The sequence below is a fragment of the Jatropha curcas genome, chromosome 5, assembly GCF_041381405.1.
Source record: "Jatropha curcas cultivar XTBG-Jc1 chromosome 5, XTBG_Jcur_1.0, whole genome shotgun sequence".
In the NCBI taxonomy this organism is placed as follows: domain Eukaryota; kingdom Viridiplantae; phylum Streptophyta; class Magnoliopsida; order Malpighiales; family Euphorbiaceae; genus Jatropha; species Jatropha curcas.
In genome coordinates, this window is record NC_143155.1 from 5,984,886 (window position 1) to 6,005,916 (window position 21,031).

The 21,031-nt window shown below is 35.6% G+C and overlaps 1 protein-coding gene and 2 long non-coding RNA genes across 5 annotated transcripts; 2 read left to right on the plus strand and 1 right to left on the minus strand.

Moving 5' to 3' along the window:
- Positions 1 to 1,263: 1,263 nt before the first annotated feature.
- On the plus strand, positions 1,264 to 3,687 carry LOC149496134 (uncharacterized). Its single transcript, XR_016320801.1, has 4 exons — positions 1,264 to 1,550; positions 1,767 to 1,904; positions 2,583 to 2,664; positions 3,482 to 3,687. It is a non-coding gene; the product is annotated as an uncharacterized LOC149496134 (long non-coding RNA).
- A 7,401-nt stretch (positions 3,688 to 11,088) lies between these two features.
- LOC110010886 (uncharacterized) lies at positions 11,089 to 15,186 on the plus strand. Of its 3 annotated transcripts, XR_002285916.3 has the most exons (5): positions 11,089 to 11,290; positions 11,464 to 11,538; positions 14,412 to 14,477; positions 14,621 to 14,882; positions 14,982 to 15,186. It is a non-coding gene; the product is annotated as an uncharacterized LOC110010886 (long non-coding RNA). The 3 variants fall into 3 exon arrangements; XR_005177662.2 differs by having other exon boundaries at positions 14,321 to 14,477; positions 14,621 to 15,186; XR_002285915.3 differs by having other exon boundaries at positions 14,621 to 15,186.
- Positions 15,187 to 15,806: 620 nt separating this feature from the next.
- On the minus strand, positions 15,807 to 17,323 carry LOC105647235 (uncharacterized). Its single transcript, XM_012233248.3, has 2 exons — positions 16,833 to 17,323; positions 15,807 to 16,113 (listed from the first exon to the last, which is right to left on the minus strand). Exons 1-2 carry the CDS (start codon positions 17,321 to 17,323, stop codon positions 15,807 to 15,809), a joined length of 798 nt encoding a protein of 265 aa, XP_012088638.3.
- Positions 17,324 to 21,031: the final 3,708 nt, after the last annotated feature.

Genomic DNA, 21,031 nt, shown 5'->3' on the forward strand with positions numbered 1-21,031 from the left:
AAATATTAGTTTTTCGGTTTTGAAATTAGGGTTTTCCAAATTTAGGAAAATAAAAATATGGTTGGGTATGATTTACTATAGGGTTTTTGTTGTTATTGCGTATAAAGTTAGTGTTTCCCTTCTTGCATTTAATATATTAGGATTTTAATTTATTTCATTGAACACGACAGCATGCTTGAGACACTATTGTTATGTTAGGGTTCATATGCCATGCATTGAATGTGTTAAGGTTCTCTTTGGATAGTAATGTGTATTAAATTATAGCCGGTATGTCATTAAAGGATGTATAGAATGCTTGAGACTAAATTGTATACTTGCTTATAATTTGTACATTGTGGTTGATATGTCACAAGTGATCCATTAGATAATGAACCTTTAGATTTTGACATTGTAATGCACTATGGTGGGGATATGGGTGAATGAGGTTATTTTAATGGGGAAGAAGTAGTGTTGGAGCACTACAACGCAAATAGAATGAGTTTAGTGTAGATAGATAAGTAATTGTAGTATATGAAATTAGAAGGGTTACTTAGATACTATTGGCTAATTCCAAGGGAGGATTATCATGATGGTCTTAAGTTACTTAAGAAGGACAATGATGTGTATGAGAGATGTCACTTCATAGGATTGATGTAGGACATATTCACGTGCATGTGGAACACGTAGCATTAAAAGACATAGAAAATGAATATCTAGAAGTCACGTCGAAAAACAAGTGTTGTAATTGAGGAAATTGTAGAAGAGGGTAATGTAGAACCTAGTTGAAATACCCCGGATTTTTATTTTCAAAACTTTTGAATTTTCATTAAATCAAAAATCCAGATTTATGATAATATGGGCTGTTAAGACCGAGTAATTCTAATTGAGCCCAAAGTTTTACGAATTGGGCCCAAGCCCAAAAACATATTATTTAGAATTTTCATTTGGATAATACTTAAAATTTCGATGAAAATAAAATGGAACACTAATTGTTAATCGATTAAAAATGTGTCTATATATATGTAACTACTATATAAATTAATCAGCCTAAAATTAAATATCTTTGGTATTAATATTTTATGAATAAATTGAGAAAATATTACTAAACTGAACAAAATAATCAAATAAATTGAACCGGACCCAAAAATCAAATTAATTTTTCGAAAACCAGATGAAAAATCCATAAACCAATTGAAAAACCAAGCTAAAACCACGATTTAAACCAAATCAGACTCGAATCGACCCAAACCCCATCCACCAATTAGAAAATTCTAGAAAAAAAAAAAAAAAAAAAAAAGAAAAGAGAAACGAGAAGAGAGATTCAGTGGTCTCTCTCTCGCTCTTCTCTCTCAACAACCCCCCTCCCCTTTTCTTCTCGTTCTCCGACCACCGGCCACCAAATCCGGCAAATAAATACTCTAAAAATATCTACTCATCGCAAGGAGTCTGATTCAAGCCTTGGTTTGCGCGATTTGAGCCCGGATTGAGAGAAAATTCAATCGAAAGGTGCGACGCCATAGTAGCAATTCTTTCAGCCATTCACGCCGTTTCCGGCGACCTGAGACTTCAAGGTAGGTGCCGATCGACTCCTCTCTTCTCCTTCTTTCATTTGACTGTTACGGTGTTGAGTATGGTGGCCGGAATCGGAAAACCCAAAGTGGGTACCATCGAACATTTCCGGCCAATTTTCGGCCAACTGGTTCACACCCACCTTGATTTGAACACATATTAGTGATCCTCTCATCGAAACGAATGAAATGATGTATTGTTTGTCAATTTTGGTGAAGGTTAAATTTTTCGGCCACCGTGCACGGCGGCGGCGGCGGCGGTCCGGCGACCGGCCGGCGAGACTCCGGCGAGACTTCAAGAGACAGAATGCTCTCCTCTTCACGCGGATCACGGAAATGAAATCTGATTTTCAATCGGTACACTCTAAAGCTTAATTTGCAATTTTTGAATAAATCCCGAATTAATTAATTAATGAACTTAATTAAGTATTTAAGTAAATTAAATTAAATATTATTAAATATATTTTATGAATATTAATTATAACTATAAGGTTGGTACAAAAAAAAAAAAATATATATATATATATATATATTCCTAGCTAATAATAAATTTTAGGAATTTTATTAACAAATAAATAGTTATAGAACAATTAATTATAATGGATTATGTGAATTAAGTGACCGAATAAATGACGGTTATGACGGACGGGATTAGTGGATATGAAGTTGCCCGATGGATGAACTGTGTGTGTGGATTTGTGAAAATTTGAAAAATTTGGATAGTCCAGTTTATAGAGGAAATGCTGCCGAATTTTAGTTATATTCTTAAGAAGTAGTGACGACGAAAATTTGAGGTATTAAGAAATACTATACAATATTAGCATTATCATTATACAATATTTCTCACCGAATATTTAGAGATTTTATCTAAAGGTTATAAATTAGAATAGTTATTTATATAAATGAGAGAAACTAGATATATATGCATATATAACAAGTGAATTAAATGACCGGTAGCAAAAATAAATAAACGAATGTGAAATATAAGTTTTTGAATTAAAACTCTTATTTAGAATTTTCTTGTTTGTTTTAAAGGTTTATAAAATACAAAATGCGAGGACAAAAGCTGGAAGCATGTGGCTAAAAAGGCAGTCCTTGTAAAGGATAATAAAGAACTGTGAGTAGTGTTAGATAACTAGTACCATCCGCCTGCATTCATGCATTCACGGCTAAATGTTATCATGCATTAATTTATTGAGTTGCCATATTATGATGCACTATTTGTTGATATTAAAAATTGTTTGATTACTTGTGCTATGAACATACTATGCCTTGTTTGTGTGGAATTGGGATGAAGTGGACCACCATGGGTTTGTGAGGACGGTCCATGTGATATGGATCCTAAATATGATATGATATGATATTTGACCGTCGGCCGGGAAAATGGGAGATCGGCGCCCCCGTGTGCACCTGATGATATGGATTGTAAGGAAAACCACAGGATGGCTTCTTGTTGTTGCGCACCTGATAATCTAGATTTGATTGTAGCCCGCAGGGTGGCCTCCTGTTGTGAGCACTTGATGATCTAGATTGGATGGAGACCACCGGGTTGCCTCCTGTTGGTATGGAAAAGAAAAGAGAGAATGAAAAAAAAAAACAATGAGAGGACTGGTCAGTGAGGATTAGACCAGTTGGCCGTATGGGGGATCGGCTCCCTGGTGCACATGTATGAGAGGGCGAGCCATGTGTGAGGACGGCTCGTTGGGGTTTCAGGTGGTGCCACTGACTAATTTCCACGTGATGTGATTATATGAAGGTGATAATAACTGTGATTGCTGTTGTATTGCCATTTGTGTGACAAATTGCATGATCATATAATTAAATGGTGTCCAAATAGAAATATTTTAGCATCTGTGTGATTGTGTGGGGTGAGAGGGTTATCTAACCCTACTCATTGAGTTTGGCGCTCACCCCTGCCTACTATTTTTTTTCAGGTAATAGAAAGAAAGGAAAGCCCTATGGAGTTGAAATACGTATTATAGAAGACTGTTAATGACAGAAATAAATATGTAAATGTAAAGGTAGAGTTCCGCAATTGTATTCCAGTTGGGTTGTAAGTGCATAATGAAAGTCCAGATTTAATATATGAACTGTATTTTGGATGCATATGTATAATAAGTTAATGGGCCTTAATCCATAATTATGAATAGAATGTGGAACTTAAATGAGTTAGGCTTACTACGGGCTTCGGGGGCCTTAAGCCCACCCAGGTCCTAGTGCCGGTCCGGTCCATGGAAATGGGTCGTGACACTAGTTCACTGCCTTTCAGTAATGCCAAAACACTAAGAAAAGAAGACTTTTTAGTAACTCCAACTCTAGCACAACTTTAATACTTGAAAGCTCTACTATTTTTTCCCAGTATTGGCATAGGTTCTTTAGAGTTAAATAGTGACTTTGACTCTGTTTTGGGGGGAATAGAAAGTGCATAGCCTATTGTGAGGGTAGAAAGTGAGCAGCCTACTGTGAGTTTCGAACCTGTAAGGACTGAACCTGAGCTAAATGTTGATGAGAGGGATGATGGGGGGTAGCATACTGTGAGGGCTGAAATTGAGTTAGAAATAAATGACCTAACCCTGCCTGACTTTGAAATAAATGACCCAACTGAACCTGAGGCATAAATTAATGACCAAATCCAAGCAGATAATGCACAACCTATTACTGGGAATGATGATGGGGAGTTGAGGGATACTGAGTACAATGTGGAAGAGGGGGATGATGACTTTAGGGTAGTTATGGAGGAGAAACATACAACACACACTGACCTAGGGGAGAGGCCAAGGGGGAGTGGGGTAAGTATGAGAAACGGTGATATGAATCAGTCAATGAGGATTAATATGGGTGATGATGATGAGTCTAAAATGGCTCCTTCTGATGAGCTACTCACAGAGTCAGACTCTAAAACTGAGAATAAGGATAAATTTCCAACTTTTAATGCATTTAGGGATATAGATGACCCCATACTAAAAGTTGGTTTATTGTTTAGGAATCAAAAAGAATTCAAGGCGGCTTGTAGAATGCATAGTATGAAGCATAGGTTTCAGATTTTTTTATAAAAATTGTAAAAAAGTAGAAGCTAGGTGTTTTAATAAAGGTTATGGGTGGAATTTGCAAGTAAACCAGATAAAAAAGCCTTAAACGACCCAACTTTCTAAATTAAAAGTATAACTCCAAAACATGCATATGCTAAAGTGTTCAAAAACATCCATTTGACGGTAGAGGACTTTTAGGTGAATCTAGGTTAGGAGTTGAGTCATTTTGTGAGTAGAGTGAAGAGAGATCATGGTTATATAATAGGAAGGATAAGGACTTGGAGGGCAAGAGAGAAGAATTTACTTGTTTTGCATGGTGATGAGAAGTTTTAGTTTTTTAGGTCGTAAGACTATAGGGTTGAGTTACTAAGAACAAACCCTGGGTCTTCTGTGCATTTCAAGGTTAAGGGGGGGATGTTTGAGGGTGTTTGCATATGTCTTAATGCCTAGAAAATTGCTTGAAATAAGCATTGTAGGAAACTTGTAGGAAAATAGATTATTGTTGGTTGAAAGGTACCTATAGATGTCAAATTCTGTCCATAGTTGGCATAAATCCAAATGACTACATTTTTCCCCATTGCATATGCTGTTGTTAGAAATGAGTGCATAGACACATGGGGTTGGTTCATGGCACATTTTGATTGAATTTTCTTTATTTTTATCTTGAATTATGTACTAATCATTTTCTATTTATTTTATTGCTTTGCTTAGGGCCTTATTAATGTTATTAATAGGATGTGGCCAGAAGTAGAGTATAGGTTATGTGTTAGGCATCTTTACACAAATTACCGTGCTCATTTCAAAGAGAAGGAGATGAAAGACTTATTATGGAATGCAGCTAAGGCTAGTTATGAGTCTAAGTTAAATGTTTATATGAAGGAGATTAAGAAAAATAGTGTAGATGCTAAAGAATGGTTGAGAGCAAGACCATGCATGAATTGATCAAGAGCATGTTTTAAAACTGGGGTAAAGTGTGACATGCTCACTAATAATTTGTGTGAGTCATTTAAGAAGTATATTCTAGATGCAAAGGAACTTGCTATTTTAACTATGTTAGAGATAATTAGGAATCAACTAACAAAGAGGATGTATAGAAAGAGAGCAAATGAAGAACTAGTAGGGTAGATTATGTCCTAAGATTGCAAAGAAGTTGAGGGAAAATACAAAATTTGCTCACATGTATGAGCCTACATATAGTGTTGGACCTAGGGTTTAGGTTGTTGGTCCTTAAAGGCAATTTGTTATGGACCTAGTGGGTAGAAGTTGTACATGCAAGAGGTGGGACTTAATAAGAATATCATGTGGGCATGTTATTTCCTGTATTATTAGGAAAAATGAAAACCCTGAGTTATATATACATGATGGATACAATGTAGGGACATATATAAGAGTCTATAGCCATTTCATAAACTCTACTAATTGCCTTGACATGTGGCCTAAAGAAAACCCAGCAGCCCCATTTGTTCCACCAAGTCCAGTTAAAAAGAAGAGAGGTAGGAAACAAAAAGAAAGAAGGAAAGAAGTAGAAGAACTTGAGCAAGCACCTACAAAAAGGGAAGTTTTCTAAAAAAAGGGCAAGCTTATCATGACATGCAACATCTGTGAGGCTGTAGGCCATATATAACAAAAGGTACCATGAGCCTACATTTGGTATGTCATCCTCCACTGCAAAAATAAAAATTCTTGTTTGGAAAAATCTGTTAATAGTATATTGGGTTGAACTGTTAAATATGAGACTCTAAATTTTTTTTTATAGAAAGGAAGAAAAAGGACTACATAGAGTGGTACTTCCTCTACAGCTACATGTGATCCTGTTGCAAATTCTATGCCAAGAAAGAAATATTGAGGGTGTAAGGGTTCAATGGTTTATGGATGAATGTGTTGTGTTGGTTTGTAATATTTAATGATTTTTATGAGTCCATTAGTGAGATTATATTGTCCACTCATTTTGCAGGGGAGCAGTCAAGTTCAATCTTCTGCGGAAAGAGGTGGTCCATTGCCTTTTCCTGTTGAAGCTACTGTAACACAATCCAATTGTGTCAGTGAAGTGAATATAGGACCAGTTGAAGCCTCAACTCAACAAAGCAGTGCTGCAAATGTAGTGAGATGGAAGAGTTCTAGAATCAGAAAAAAGACAAAGGAATGAAAAATAGATATTTACTTTTTTTTTTTTGGGTAACAATATAAGATGCAGTTTAGGATATATTTTGGGTGCTTATTTTGCTTCAGAATTGAAACAAAACTTAATTTTGCAGTTTGTTTCAATCTTGAATCATGTTGATATTATCCAATTTTTGGGATGGTTAGGAATATAACATTATATTCATTCCAATTTTTATTACTCCATGAACTAGAGCAACCATTTTTTGTACGTTGAATGAAGATGAATCCATTTTAAATTTTCCTCTTCATTTTCTTTTTATATTTAGGCTCCTGTCTATGTGTTTATTTTAATTGCATAGTCAGGTTTTAATATTGCAGAAGCAACTAACACAGAGAATTCATCAAATTCAATTTATATAAAATTTGATAACCATGTCCATTATAATGTAACCTAGATCACACACTAAAATTGTACCAATTACATGAGATTCAGCATTGCCAAACCCTAAATTAATCTATGCACAAATTAAAAAAAAAAAAAGATCACCATTAAGACAATAGGTACATTTTCTATCTTTGGACTTGATGTACATGCATTGATAGATCCGGGTTCCACACATTCATATATATGCATTCCCATGGGTATTGAGAGTGGTATTATGGCTGATATGTTAAAGCATGATATTGATGTCACCAATCCTTTTGGACATAAAGTGATTTTGAGTAAGTTGTTTGGAGATTGTCCTATTGTTATTCATAGATATGTTTTTCCTAGTGATTTGATCCAGTTGTCGTTTAGAGAGTTTAATGTCATATTGGGCATGGATTGGCTATATAGACATCAGGTCATGGTTGATTGCATGCTTAAGAGAATCACACTTAAGACCACTGATGATATTGAGGTAGTGGCTGTGGGTGAGAGATCGGACTATCTCTCTAATGTCATTTCAACCGTTAAGGCTAGGCTCCTGATTCAGAAGGGTTATAGTGTTTTCATTGCTTATGCATTTGAATCTGAGCACGATGAGCCTAGTTTGAGTGACATACCTACAGTGTGTGATTTTCCCAATGTGTTTCCTAATGAGCTTCCTGGGTTATCGCCAGATCGTGAGGTTAAGTTTGGCATTGATGTGATTCCGAGTTTTGCTCTAGTTTCTATTGCTCCTTATAGGATGGCTCTTGCCAAGTTAAAGGAATTTAAGGTTCAGCTTCAATAATTGCTAGGTAAAGGATTCATTCGCCCTAGTGTTTCTCCCTGGAGTGCTCCAGTTCTGTTTGTTAAGAAGAAGCATGGTTTCATGAGATTGTGCATTGATTATAGACAGCTGAACAAGTTGACGATTAAGAACAAATATCTGTTGCCTCGTATTGAAGACTTGTTTGATCAGTTGAAAGGGGTAGGTGTCTTTTCTAAGATTGATCTAAGATCTGGATATTATCAGATGGGAGTTAGGAAGGAAGATGTGCCTAAGACTGCATTCCGGACCAGATATGGCCATTATGAGTTTCTAGTAATGCCTTTTGGGTCAACTAATGCTCTAGCTGCTTTTATGGACTTGATGAATAGAGTCTTTCATCCCTATCTAGATCAATTTGTAGTGGTTTTCATTGATGATATATTAGTTGATTCTAAGACTAAGGATCAGCATGATACGTACTTAAGGATAGTTTTACAGACTCTGAGAGATAAGTAATTGTATGCCAAGTTCAATAAGTGTGAATTTTGGCTTGACGAGGTAGCATTTCTGGGCATGTGGTTTCAACTAATGGTATTCGAGTTGATCCGAAGAAGATAGAGGCAATTCTTGATTGGAAGCCACCTAAGAATTCCATAGAGATTCAGAGTTTCTTGGGATTGGTTAGGAATTACTGAAGATTTGTCAAAGGGTTTTCTCTTCTTGCTACTCCTTTGACAAAGTTGTTGCACAAGAATGCTAAGTTCGAGTGGACTGATAAATGCCAAGCTAGCTTTGAGAAGTTAAATGCTATGCTTACTAAGGCTCCTATCCTTATACAGGCGGTTTCTGGTAAAGACTATATGGTTTTCAGTGATGCTTCACTTAATGGTCTTGGTTGTGTGCTTCTGCAAGAGGCTAAGGTAGTTGCTTATGCTTCTAGGCAGCTTAAGCCTCATGAGAAGAACTATCCCACTCATGACTTAGAGCTTGCTGCTATTGTGTTTGCTCTTAAGATATGGAGGCATTATCTGTATGGTGAGAAGTGTTTCATCTACACTGATCATAAGAGCTTGAAGTATCTACCTACTCAAAAAGAGTTGAATTTGAGATAGAGATGCTTAAAGATTATGATTGTGTGATTAATTACCATCCGGGTAACGCTAATGTAGTTGCTGATGCTTTAAGTAGGAAGTCTATGTATGCTTTGAGGGCTATGTTTGTCATTATGTCATTGAGGGATGATGGTTCCATTCAGACAGTTAAGCGTCAGACCGAGTTTGGTTCAACAGGTTAGAGATGCTCAGAGTTTAGATGATCAGATTGCTGAATGGAAGAAGTTGACATTAGAGGGTAAGAAGAAGAGATTCCAGATTAAGTATGATGGTTGCTTATATTTTAAAGATCATATTTATGTGCCTAAGATTCCTAAGTTGAGACAGATGATTCTTGATGAGGCTCATGTCAGTTCTTATGCCATGCATCTAGGTAGTACTAAGATGTATCATGATCTTAGAGAGTTCTATTGGTGGCCAGCATTTAAGAGGAGTATTGCAAAGTATGTATCCAGATGTTTGGTTCGCCAGTTAAGGCTAAGCATCAGTTTCTAGCCGGTCTTATGCATTCGATATCAGTGGCTGAGTGGAAATGGGATCGCATTACTATGGATTTTGTGATTGGATTACCTCTTATGCCTAAGAAGAAGGATTCTATCTGGGTTATAGTGGATAGATTAACTAAGTCAGCTCATTTCTTGCCAGTGAGGACAGATTACTCATTAGATCAGTATGGTCAGTCGTACATTGAGGAGATAGTCAGATTGCATGGTGTTCCTTCTTCTATTATTTTAGACAGAGACCCGAGATTTACTTCTAGATTTTGGGCTAAGTTGCATGAGGCTTTAGGTACACGGTTGCACTTTAGTACTGCTTATCATCCTCAGACTGATGGTAAGTCTTAGAGGGTCATTTAGACTTTGGAGGATATGCTTCATAGTTGTGTTATAGAGTTTGAGGGCAGTTTGAAAAAGTATGTGTTCTTGATTGAGTTTGCTTATAATAAAAACTACTAGTCTAGTATTCAAATGGCTCCATTTGAGGCATTGTATTGTAAAAGGTGTAGGGCACCTCTCTGTTGGACAGAGTTGAGCGAGGGGAAGATCATTGGATCAGATTTGATTAGAGATACAGAGTAAAAAGTTCAGTTGATTCAGAGTAGACTAAAGGAGGCTTCAGATAGCCAAAAGTCTTATGCTGATATAAAAAGAGGAGACATGGAATATGTTGTGGGTGATAAGGTCTTTCTTAAGGTTTCACCTTGAAGGAAGGTACTTAGATTTGGTAAGAAAGGGAAGCTAAGTCCTAGGTTCATTGGTCCATATGAGATCCTAGAGCATGTGGGTCCGTTGGCCCATAGACTAGCTTTGCCTCCTGAGTTGGATAGGATTCATAATGTATTCCATGTTTCGATGTTGAGGAGATATAGGTCATATCCTTCTCATGTGATTTATCCCGAGACAGATTTATCTTATGAGGAAGAGCCGATTCTTAGTTAGAGAAGTTAAGGAGTTGAGAATAAGAGGATACCTTTGGTTAAGGTTTTATGGAGGAATCATAAGGTTGAGGAAGCCACTTCGAAGAGAGAGGACAGTATGAGACAACAGTATCCACAGCTATTCTCAAGTAATTTCAGGGACGAAATTGCTTGAGTGGGGGAGAGTTGTCACATCCACATTTTCTAAACATGCCATTAGCATGCATTAAATCATTTTAGAGTTTCATCATGCATTAATATGAATTAATTATGATTCTGGTGAATTACAATGCTATAAGGGCATTTTAGTAATTTTTCATGTGTAGAAACTTTGTTTTGATAACACAGTGCAATTTATGATAGACAGTCATAATTTATATTATGCATGTGTGTAGTGTCAAATTTTAGCCATTGAATTGAAAAAGATCAAGTTAAATCTACATCATTTTATAATAAAGATAAAATTGATTTGGCACCTATATATCCTTTACCCAATGGTTTAAGACCAAGGATTTATGTTTTAACTACTATGCAAAATCAAAGGATATTATTTTAAGAAGATTCATTTGTACAAGAGTTAAAACACCACTACTCAATGGACAATACCCTTATGCACATTATTAACCTATGGACTAAAGCTTAATACATTCTTTTACCTAAAACAAAAGAAAATCACTCACCACTCACAATCAACCAATTCCAACGCCAACTCTCTTCTCCCTCTCTCTTTTCTTTCTTTCTTCTTTTTCTTTATTTTCTCTCTTTCTCTTCTCTCACCACCATGGCCAAACCTTACTACCTTCTCCATTGAAACACCATTTCTCTTCATAAAACTAAGTATTTTAGAGAATAAGATCCTTAGTATAGGATTTGAAGTTTATTTCTCAAGATAAAGCTTTTAAGTGTGAGTTTTCTCTGCTCTTGAGCTACTACATCTTTTTCTCTTTTCTAAAACTCAAGTATTTTTCAAATCCAAGGCTAGTCTAGCATTATTCACGTCATTTGCATCATTTTAATGTCAAAATTTTTTCATTTCTTCCAAAACATGTAGTGAGTTTTCTTTTTCTTTGATTTTAGAGGGAGATACCTCCAAATCTAATGAAAAGAAAAGAGTCAACCTTGATTTTGTGGATTTCCAGCTTTTAAATCAAGGTTTGTGCTATTTTCTCATCTTCAGATATTTTTAGAACTTTTTTTTTGCGTGATTTTATATTTTTGTGCCCCAAGACTTGATTTTATGCTTTAAATGAGTTTATCTATGTTTAAGATGTCTCCTTTATGCTAGAAATAATTTTTATGAAATTTTAGTTTATGCTTTTCATATTGACCGAATTTAATAATGTTTTTTTAATCTATATTAGTTTTTCGTGATTTTATTCTTAAATCTACATGTATGAATGTAGTAGATGGTAAATATAGATTTTTGTGAAATTTAAATATTGTTTATATTTTTTTTATGATTGGCTAAACCTTATGGTATTATTTTCATGATGTTTAAATATTATTTTGTGTATGTGATATGTAAATATTGTTTTGTGATGATAAAATAATAAATATATTAATAAATTTTTGGACTTGTTATGAAAAAATTACATAGAGACAGAATTTATTTTGAATGCCAAATAATATTTTTATGACCCATGGACTTATTTGGACATGTTCTAAGGACTAAGGACAAAATTCTCCTATGCTTATGGAGATTTTGGACAAAAGGAGAATTTTAAGGACCAATATGACATTTTAGAAGGACCCAAATGCAATTTGCATTAATTATGGACTAAAGAGAAATTTGAACTAATTAAGGACTATAATTATAAATTGGACCCCTTAAAAAGGATAAACTGTGGACTATGAATAATTTAATATACCATTAGTTTGTTTATTCTAAATGGGATCCATTTATAATTAATAAGGACTTTAAGGATTAAATTATAATTTTTTTAATTAAGATGATGATTAGTTAGGATTAGTGATAATTAAGTAGTAGTAATAAATTATTTGGTTTGTACTATTTTAATTATGTGGATAGATAGTTAATTTTTGATATTTAGATTAATTAGGTACTTAATTGGTAAATAATAGGAATAATAAAAATAATGTGATTTTATGACTACTACATAAATTAGGTAGCTAACTAATATAATTTAGGAAATTAAAGGAATATTGGATTTAAGAACCCTCTTAGATCAATTAATTAATTAATTGATCCACTCAAGTCCCAATTAGGAGAATATTAGAACTAAATGAAATGTGGATTAATTAGGTGTTGATATACTATGTTAAAAATTAGTGCGTTGGGAATTAAGTCATGGTATTGGGAATTGTGTCTATTAATGAATTATGAATGATTATGTGAAAGTATGCTATGATTATGAATTTAATTGGATGACATGAATTTATGTGTATAAAATATTCTTTATGAATATATGTTATGGATTTAAGCAATTATATAAGAATTATGATTAAATAAGTGTGATCATGTGATTTATGGAAATGAATTTATGATAGAATATTTAGTATACAAAAGTATGATTTTTGTGAATAAATAGCATTTATAAAAAAGAATATTTTTCGAACTGCAATAAAATATTTCAGTGTAATTATGAGACCGGGCGTTTTATCTATGAACACTGATATGTATGAATTATGAAATGAATTAATTACAATAAATATTTTATCGATCTTGGTCTACTTGGTTGATTCAGTGGTTGTATAGAGGTATAACATGCCATAAGAATACAGTACTGTCTGTATATGACACGCAGTGTCTTATAAGGGCTAACGAACCTCATTTTACAGGAGCTAATGAACTCCAATTTAATAGGGGCTAACGAACCCAATTTTCTAGATATGACCATTTGATTCTGACCTATGGATCGTATGATGTTATATGGGCTTTCGAGCTGTATGTTTATTATGAAATTCTCTGTCTGCTATTTGATTCTTCTAAGTATGCTAAACGACTAATTAAAAATATAGTGTTTATAAATTAACTAAATAAATAATTATGTTACTTTTGTGAACATATGTTGATTTATGTGATATTATGGTTAAGTATGTCTAATTTAGTGATACATGATTATTGAATTAAATTAAGCATGCTGATTGTGAATATTTATATTATGCGCCGAAAATATGTTGTATTATGATTATGATGTCTGTTAATGAATAAATGATATGTATGATAATATGTGATATTATGATTGCTTATGTGTATTTTTCCTGCGATAAATGGGAAATAAGAATCACTAAACTTTATGCAAGTCAACGCGTAGGTTGTTGTTTCGGGATAGACAATCCACAGTGAGCATTAGACTATTCAGAGGCCCATATTCCATTATAGTCGATGTTCAACTTATTTCTCTTTTATTTCAGTCTTTAGAAAAATCTAAGGGCATGTAAATATAATTAAAGCACTAGAATATTTTTTATTTAAGTCAGAATATTTTAAATTAAATATTTGAAATAATAGTTTTATTTTCAGAGTCAGTTTTATGGCATCTAATGAATATTTTAAATGCTTTCAATTAAAAGGAACGAATTTATTATCTATGTTGAGTTATTATGAAATGTGTTGGATGATGGGTTGAGAATGTGGAGTTGCGTTGGAAAAATAAATTTGAAAATGTAGTTGTGGTGTGGACGGATTACAGAAGCATTTTAAATATTTTCGGTGTTTTTGTGATACTGAATATATAAGGGAAACTCTTGCAGTTTTTCTGTAGGATTTCTCCAAATTTTTTTTTCTAAGTCATTTTTTTAAAACTAAAGAAACTTTTTTAAATTGTTAAGTATTAAGTATGTCGGTTTAATACTTTGGTGTTAGACCTAATGTGGCTCTTAAGATCCTGTTTTACGAAACTGAATTTTGAGTTTCACACTTCGCTTGTCTGTTTCTACATTCTTAGTCAGTACTTGCTACGTTGTATTATAGCAATGGCAGCCTTAGGCTGCTGCCCATAGTTGAGCAAATGGCTAGATGATGCACGCCTTTTTCACTTATTCTGGCTGAGACTTTTATTTAGTTGGGAGAGCATGCTCGAGACTCTGGCTCGATGCTTGGTCCTATGGGGAGCCCGCCTCTATTGCAGGTAAATGCATTTTTATTTTCTTCTTATTTTCTTTATTCTTTTCTTTTCATATGCTCTAACTTTTGTTTAAGCCGCCCTTTGTGGGTTTTCGACTTAAAGAGTTTTTCTTCTATTATATATATATAAATTGAATGCATTTGCAGTTGTGGGCCTTTAAGAAGCTGTAAGTGATGGATCCACCATCGGACCATTTGATGTTCAATTATAAACCGCGAGTCTATATTCCACGCCACCGTTGTTTGACTGGTGAAACTGTTGAAGACTAGATTGCTATCTTTCATTATTCTTCCTATATGCTCTGCGTGCCTCTGTGTGTACTAACCATGGTAGTGGCTTATTATCCCTACCGTGTAGATAGGCAGTACGGTCATCATCAAGCTGTCCCTGATTACACTCGGTTCGAAGGTGGCCTTATTATACAACAATTTCTATCTCACTTTATTTTCACTTGGCTTAGTCGCACTATTGTACCCATTTCTCATGTGGCTAACATCTCTTCTTCAGACTTGTACCGCTTGTGGTTGCAGGGTTATTCTGGAGTCAGTGCTAATTTAGAGTCAGCTGATCTGTTGATTGCTAGATTTCTGCTAGGACCTGGCATGTAGATGCTCCTATCATGCTTTCTAATGAAATGTGCTAGATAATTATTGACAATGCAATTATATGATTGTATGCACTTATTATGAATGAAATGTCTTTTGCTTGCAAATGCTTGATATATTTTCTGCTATTCTATGTCATCAATGTAAATTCACATCACTTACATATCAACATAAACTTATCACAACAAGCTTTAAAATTAATAAGAACACAAAAGGTGAATTTATTAATTGGGCTTTGCCATAAACGTTTCAAGTTATACATAAACTTTCTTCAATCTATCCAAATTGACTACTTCAGTGAATTCATTGCCTTCCATGTCTGATAACTTCACTGCACCTTTTGAAAATATTTTCTCGATCAGAAATGGACCTTCCTAGTTAGGCTTTTGCTTCCCCTTGGGTCATGAATGTTTGGCTGCATTTGTTTCAGAACCAAATCCCCTACTCTTAGTAGCTTCGGATGAACTCTCTTATTGAAGTGCTTAGCTATTCTCCTTTTATATAGCTAATCCATGGATCGGGCATCAAGCCTCTTTCCATCTATGAGTGCTAATTTTTTATAATGATTCTCTGCCCATTGATGTTCTGGAATTTTGGATTCCATCATTACGCGCAAGGAATGCACTTTTATTTTCGTCAGTAGCACGACTTCCATTTCGTAGAATAGAGAGTGAGGAGTTGCCCCATTCGCAAATTTGGCAGTGGTCCTGTAGCCCCACAAAGTATACTATAGTTTGCTTGCCCAATCTTGATGGTTTTCTGCCATTTTCCTCAATATCTTCTTGATGCTCTTGTTTACAGCTTCCACTGCCCCATTAGCTTGTGGTCGATACGGTGAAGATTTATGATGCTCAATTCCATATTTTTCCAACAGTGTCTTTACTTCTGCTTGGAACTGAACTCCATTATCTGTCACTATATGATAGGGGATCCCATATCTGTAGATTAAGTTCTTTTCGATGAATTTGGCCATCTGCTTGGTGCCGATGAAGATTCTACTTCGAACCATCTTGAGAAATAGTCCACTACCACCACTATGAATTCATGTCCATTGGAAGCAGGTGGCGAAATTTTGCTAATGATATATATTCCCCAAGCTACAAATGGCCATAGCAAAATAAAAGGATGTAATTTTGAAGGCGGAGTGTAACTCAGGTCTCCATGAATTTGGCATTCGAAGCACCTTTTCATAAAAGTAATACAATCATTTTCTATCATCGACCAAAAGAATCCCTATCTGAGAACCTTCTTAGTTAGTGCTTTTCTATTCATGTGGGTGTCACAAACCCCTTCATGGATTTGTTCCATAATCTCTTCAGCTTCTTTCCTTGATACACATCTTAACAATACCCTGTCTGACATTTTCTTGCACACTTTACTATCTAAGACTGTAAATTGTAATGCCAAACATTGTATAGCTCTTCTGTCATCTCTAGTAGCTTAGTCAGGATAAACCCTTTTAGTCATCCACTACAGGACATCATAAAACCATGGCTAATCTTCTTCCTTTATATCCATAATCCTTTCTCCTTTATAAACCCCAAGACATTATAAACGACTTCTTAAGCATAACAAAAATCTCTTCCCAAGCTGATGCTAAATTAGCCAAAGCGTCTGGTACTCGATTGTTCACTCTACTTGTGTGTGTGAAGGTTACACTCTTGAAGTTCTTATTAACAATGTGTAGGTAGTCAATATAAGGCTTTAACCTATCCTCCTTAACTTTCTAATTTCTGTTAACATGTTTGATTACCAGTTTTGATTAACTTCAACTTCTTTAGCTTTAACGGCAATTAGAGCTTTTAACCCAAATAAGCAGGCATCATGTTCTGCCATGTTATTCGTAACTACAAACCGTAATCTTTTCAGCATCGGGATAACTTCTCCTTGTGGAGATTCTAACAAGACGCCTACTTCGACTCCTTTGTTATAAGTTGAACCATCAAAGTAAAGCTTCCATTCTTTCTTTTCTATCAAGCTCAGATGCTCATCGGGAAAATCAATCTCCCATTGCTCATTGTCTTCAATTGGATATACTGCTAGAAAATTTGCAACTACTCGTCCTTTGACGGTTTTCTTCATAGCATACTCAATATCAAATTTTGATAACAGGATTAACCATCTTGCTAGCTTCCCCACTAGTGCTGGTGTTCCATACAAATACTTGACTAGATCCATCCTTGATACCGCTATGACCTTATAAAACTGAAAGTTGTGTCTAAGTTTTCTGGTAGCCCATACCATTGCGTAGCAAGTTCTTTCAATCAAGTTATATTTTTTTTCATTTGAAAGAAGCTTCTTACTCACGCAATACACTGCCTTCTCAACACCCGCTTTGTCAGCTTATGCTAACATGGCTCCAATTCTAGCATCTTCCATTGTCAAGTACAAAATTAAGGATTTCCTTGGTTTTGGTGGGCATAAAACTGGGGGAGTTGACAAATATTCCTTGATTTTGTCGGAAGCTATCTGGCAGTGATCTTTCCACTTTACTGGTTGATCTTTCCTTAACAGCTTGAAGATTGGATCACATACTAAAAACAACTTCAAAATAAACATGCTGATATATTGAATCTTTATAAGAAAGCTTCTCACTTACTTTTCTATCTTGGGTGGCTCCATCTTTATAAGAAAGCTTCTCACTTTACTGGTTGATCTTTCCTTAACAGCTTGAAGATTGGATCACATACTAAAAACAACTTCAAAATAAACATGCTGATATATTGAATCTTTATAAGAAAGCTTCTCACTTACTTTTCTATCTTGGGTGGCTCCATCTCTTGGATCTCCTAAATCTTTTCTGGATCGATCTCTATTCCTTTTAGTCATACTATGAATCCTAGCACTTTTCTGAGGTTACCCCATATACACACGTCTTTGGGTTCAATCGTAGCTTATATTTGATTACTCTATCCATGAACCACTCTAGGGCTACTGGATGCTCCTCCGACATCTTAGTCATTACAATCATATCATTAATATAAACCTCTAGGTCCTTGTGGATCATGTCATGAAATAAAGTGGTAGCCATCCTTTGGTAAGTAGTCTAGTGTTCTTTAAGCCAAACGCATTACCCGGTAGTAGAAAGTTTCAAACTTTGTCATAAAAGTTGATTTGACCTTATTCAATAGTGCCATGAGAATCTAATTATACCCTGCAAATCCATCCATAATGAAGTAGCATTCCATCATTGCTGCGCTGTCTATCGGGATAGGAAAATCATCCTTTGGTGATGCTTTGTTTAAATCTCTATAATCCATGTACATTCTGACCCGTCCGCCTTTCTTGGGAACTGGAACTACATTTGCTAACCATTCTAGATAGTGAACCACTTCTAGAAATCCTTCGTCTATCTGCTTGGTCACTTCCTCTTTAATCTTCTCGGCCCTTTCTGGTCTTAACTTTCTTCTCTTTTGTTTCACTGGCTTAGCCCCAGGACACAGTGGAATTGTGTGCTCAGCTATAGACCTGTCTATCCCTGGCATGTCTTCGTTTCTCCATGCGAAGGCTTCCTTTTTATCCATGAGTAGACTTTGAACTTTTGTGTTTAACTCTAGCTTTAGGTTTGGCCTAATTAATAAAATCTATGGTTTATTTTTTATGCCAATATTACATTCAAGCATGCATGACGAGTTGATGTCAAATATGCGCATGTGCTTATCTACTTGATGAATGGAACCATCAAGAAAGACATCAAACAAGTAAGCAAAATTAAAGTTCATTTCATCAAAAAAACATTGATAGCTCATTACATTCATATTCATCTATAACAGAAATCACAACATCAGAAGGGGCTTCAGCTTCTTCAAAGCTTTCCTCTATACAGGCCCAGATTGCTTTAAGCACTTCATCTGCAAGGTTCTCTTCTTCTTTCTTAGTGATTGCCTTCTTATTACCCTCTTCTTCTTCTTCTTGTCAGGCAGCTTGCTCCTCCTTCTTATTCTCTTCCTCGACCGCTTGTGGCCCTCAATCCCCTCTTCTTGTAGTTCTTTCTCTTCTTTCTTTTCTTCCTCAAACTCTCATCCTCTGGGCTTAACCGCCAGGACCTAAATAACATTCGCAAAGATCTCTAGAACTAGGTATGTTCTCCTTTATGCTCAAATGGCTCTATTGGTAGACATAGAGAGGAGTGCTCACTCGAACGGACGAAACGTCCATCCATATCTAACCAACCCAATGTTTCCTTTAGTGTGCTTCCAAGCTTATAACCCAAGCCTAGGTGATTCCTTTGGGTGTGGATTTTAGGTAGTTCTGTAATGCCCTGTTGGTTCTTTCCAAGTCCTTTCCCTTCCTCAAAGTTCATCTCCTTCATGATGTTGGAGAAAGTGAGCCCCATGTCAGTGCTTAGGACTGGAATCTAAAAACCAGTCCATGGGAGACTAATCCGTTTGTCTATATTTAGTGTGGCTACATTCATCTCACTAGCAACATGAATGGTGATGACCTCACCATTGAATGGAAACTTGATCTTTTGGTGCAGCGTTGATGGCACACCTCCCAAAGAATGCTACCATGGGCGCCCAAATAGAAAGTTTATTGTAGGGGGAATGTCTATCACAATAAATTATATCCCCTTTTCAATCAGCCTCACTTTAACCATTGTCTTGAATATGCTTCCACTTGTCTCTTAGAGTCATCGTAAGCTCGAATAACAACATCTGAAGATTTTAGATCAGACAATTCCACCTTAAACTTTGAAAGAATTTTCAATGGACAAACATTTAAAGCCGAACATTCATCAATCATGACATTTCCTATTATCATACCCCTTACTTCTGCCTTTATAAATAAAGTCTTAGTGTGATTTCTTCCTTCAGGAGGAAGCTTGTCATCAAAAAAGGTGGTTGTGAGGGGGTTATGTTGAACACACCCCATAATATCAGCTATAGAAATAGATGACAAGATCGAAATTTTGAACATAGCTTTCAGCAAAGCTTCTCGATGTTTCTTGGAAGAGACGATTAGGTCCCACATGTTCACATTTGCATGGATTCTTTTTAACTGTATAATCAAAGCATCATCTATAGTATCTTTCTTTGACACAATCGATGGGCTAGCTTTCTCATTTTCCTCCCTTGGCTTCACAATATTTGGTTGGTACACTCGACCAATGTGGGTCATATGATTCACTACTTTTGCTTCTTCCTCTCCCTCGCTACTCCAGATGTCAAGAGTAACGGGATTCACTATCATCTCATCTTCACTTCCTACCCAAACTTCCTCTTTTTGATTGAACCATTCCTTGTCGCTATCATCCCATACGTTTAAAACCATCACATAAATCTGCTCCAACAGCAACTCTCATCAATCAAATTCTAGATCTCATGTCTCAACAAAAGCTATTGGTCATTGGTGTAACCGTTGCCTTGGTGAAAATGACAGAATGCATTGCAATCAAAGCCCTTGGGCAAAGGTACTAGAGGAGGTCTTAGTATGAGTGGTCGAAAAAGACCTGCTGACTTCACCTTTTCAACCACCTTCGAGAGAGGAGTTCTGAGGTTAGGGAATCTTCTTTGTAGCACATTAGTAGCTCTCAAATCTAGGGTGGCAGTAGTTGTGTTCTTGTTTGCACTCGGGGTCTTTCCAGATGAACTAGACCCTTGGAAACAGGATTTATTGAAATTCCCCGTACAGTTCCCATGCTTCTTATCTTCTCTTATCTTGTCTTCTATGGCGGTCCCAACTTCATACACTTGTGAGAATCAGTTAAGGGCATGTAATACAATTTCTCTCGGAAAGCTAGCAGAGTCCCATTAATAAAGATCTTAATATGCTACTTGGTATTAGGACGGTTTCTCATTTGCGCGACCTTGGCTCTCCACCTAGCCATATAATCAGTTAAAGGTCTCATCATTTTTCTGCACAATAACTTCAAGATCCCTCAAGTTTACGCTCATTTGAAGGTTCTAAGCATACTCTTGTAAGAAAATTGTGGTGAGTTCGTTCTAATCT

Coding starts and splice junctions, on each gene's coding strand:
- LOC105647235 (XM_012233248.3), bottom strand. CDS start 17,323: ATGGTATGGGCTACCAGAAAACTTAGACACAACTTTCAGTTTTATAAG. Junction 16,114..16,832: donor GTTGAAGTTAATCAAAACTG/GTAATCAAACAT, acceptor ATGAATTCATAG/TGGTGGTAGTGGACTATTTC.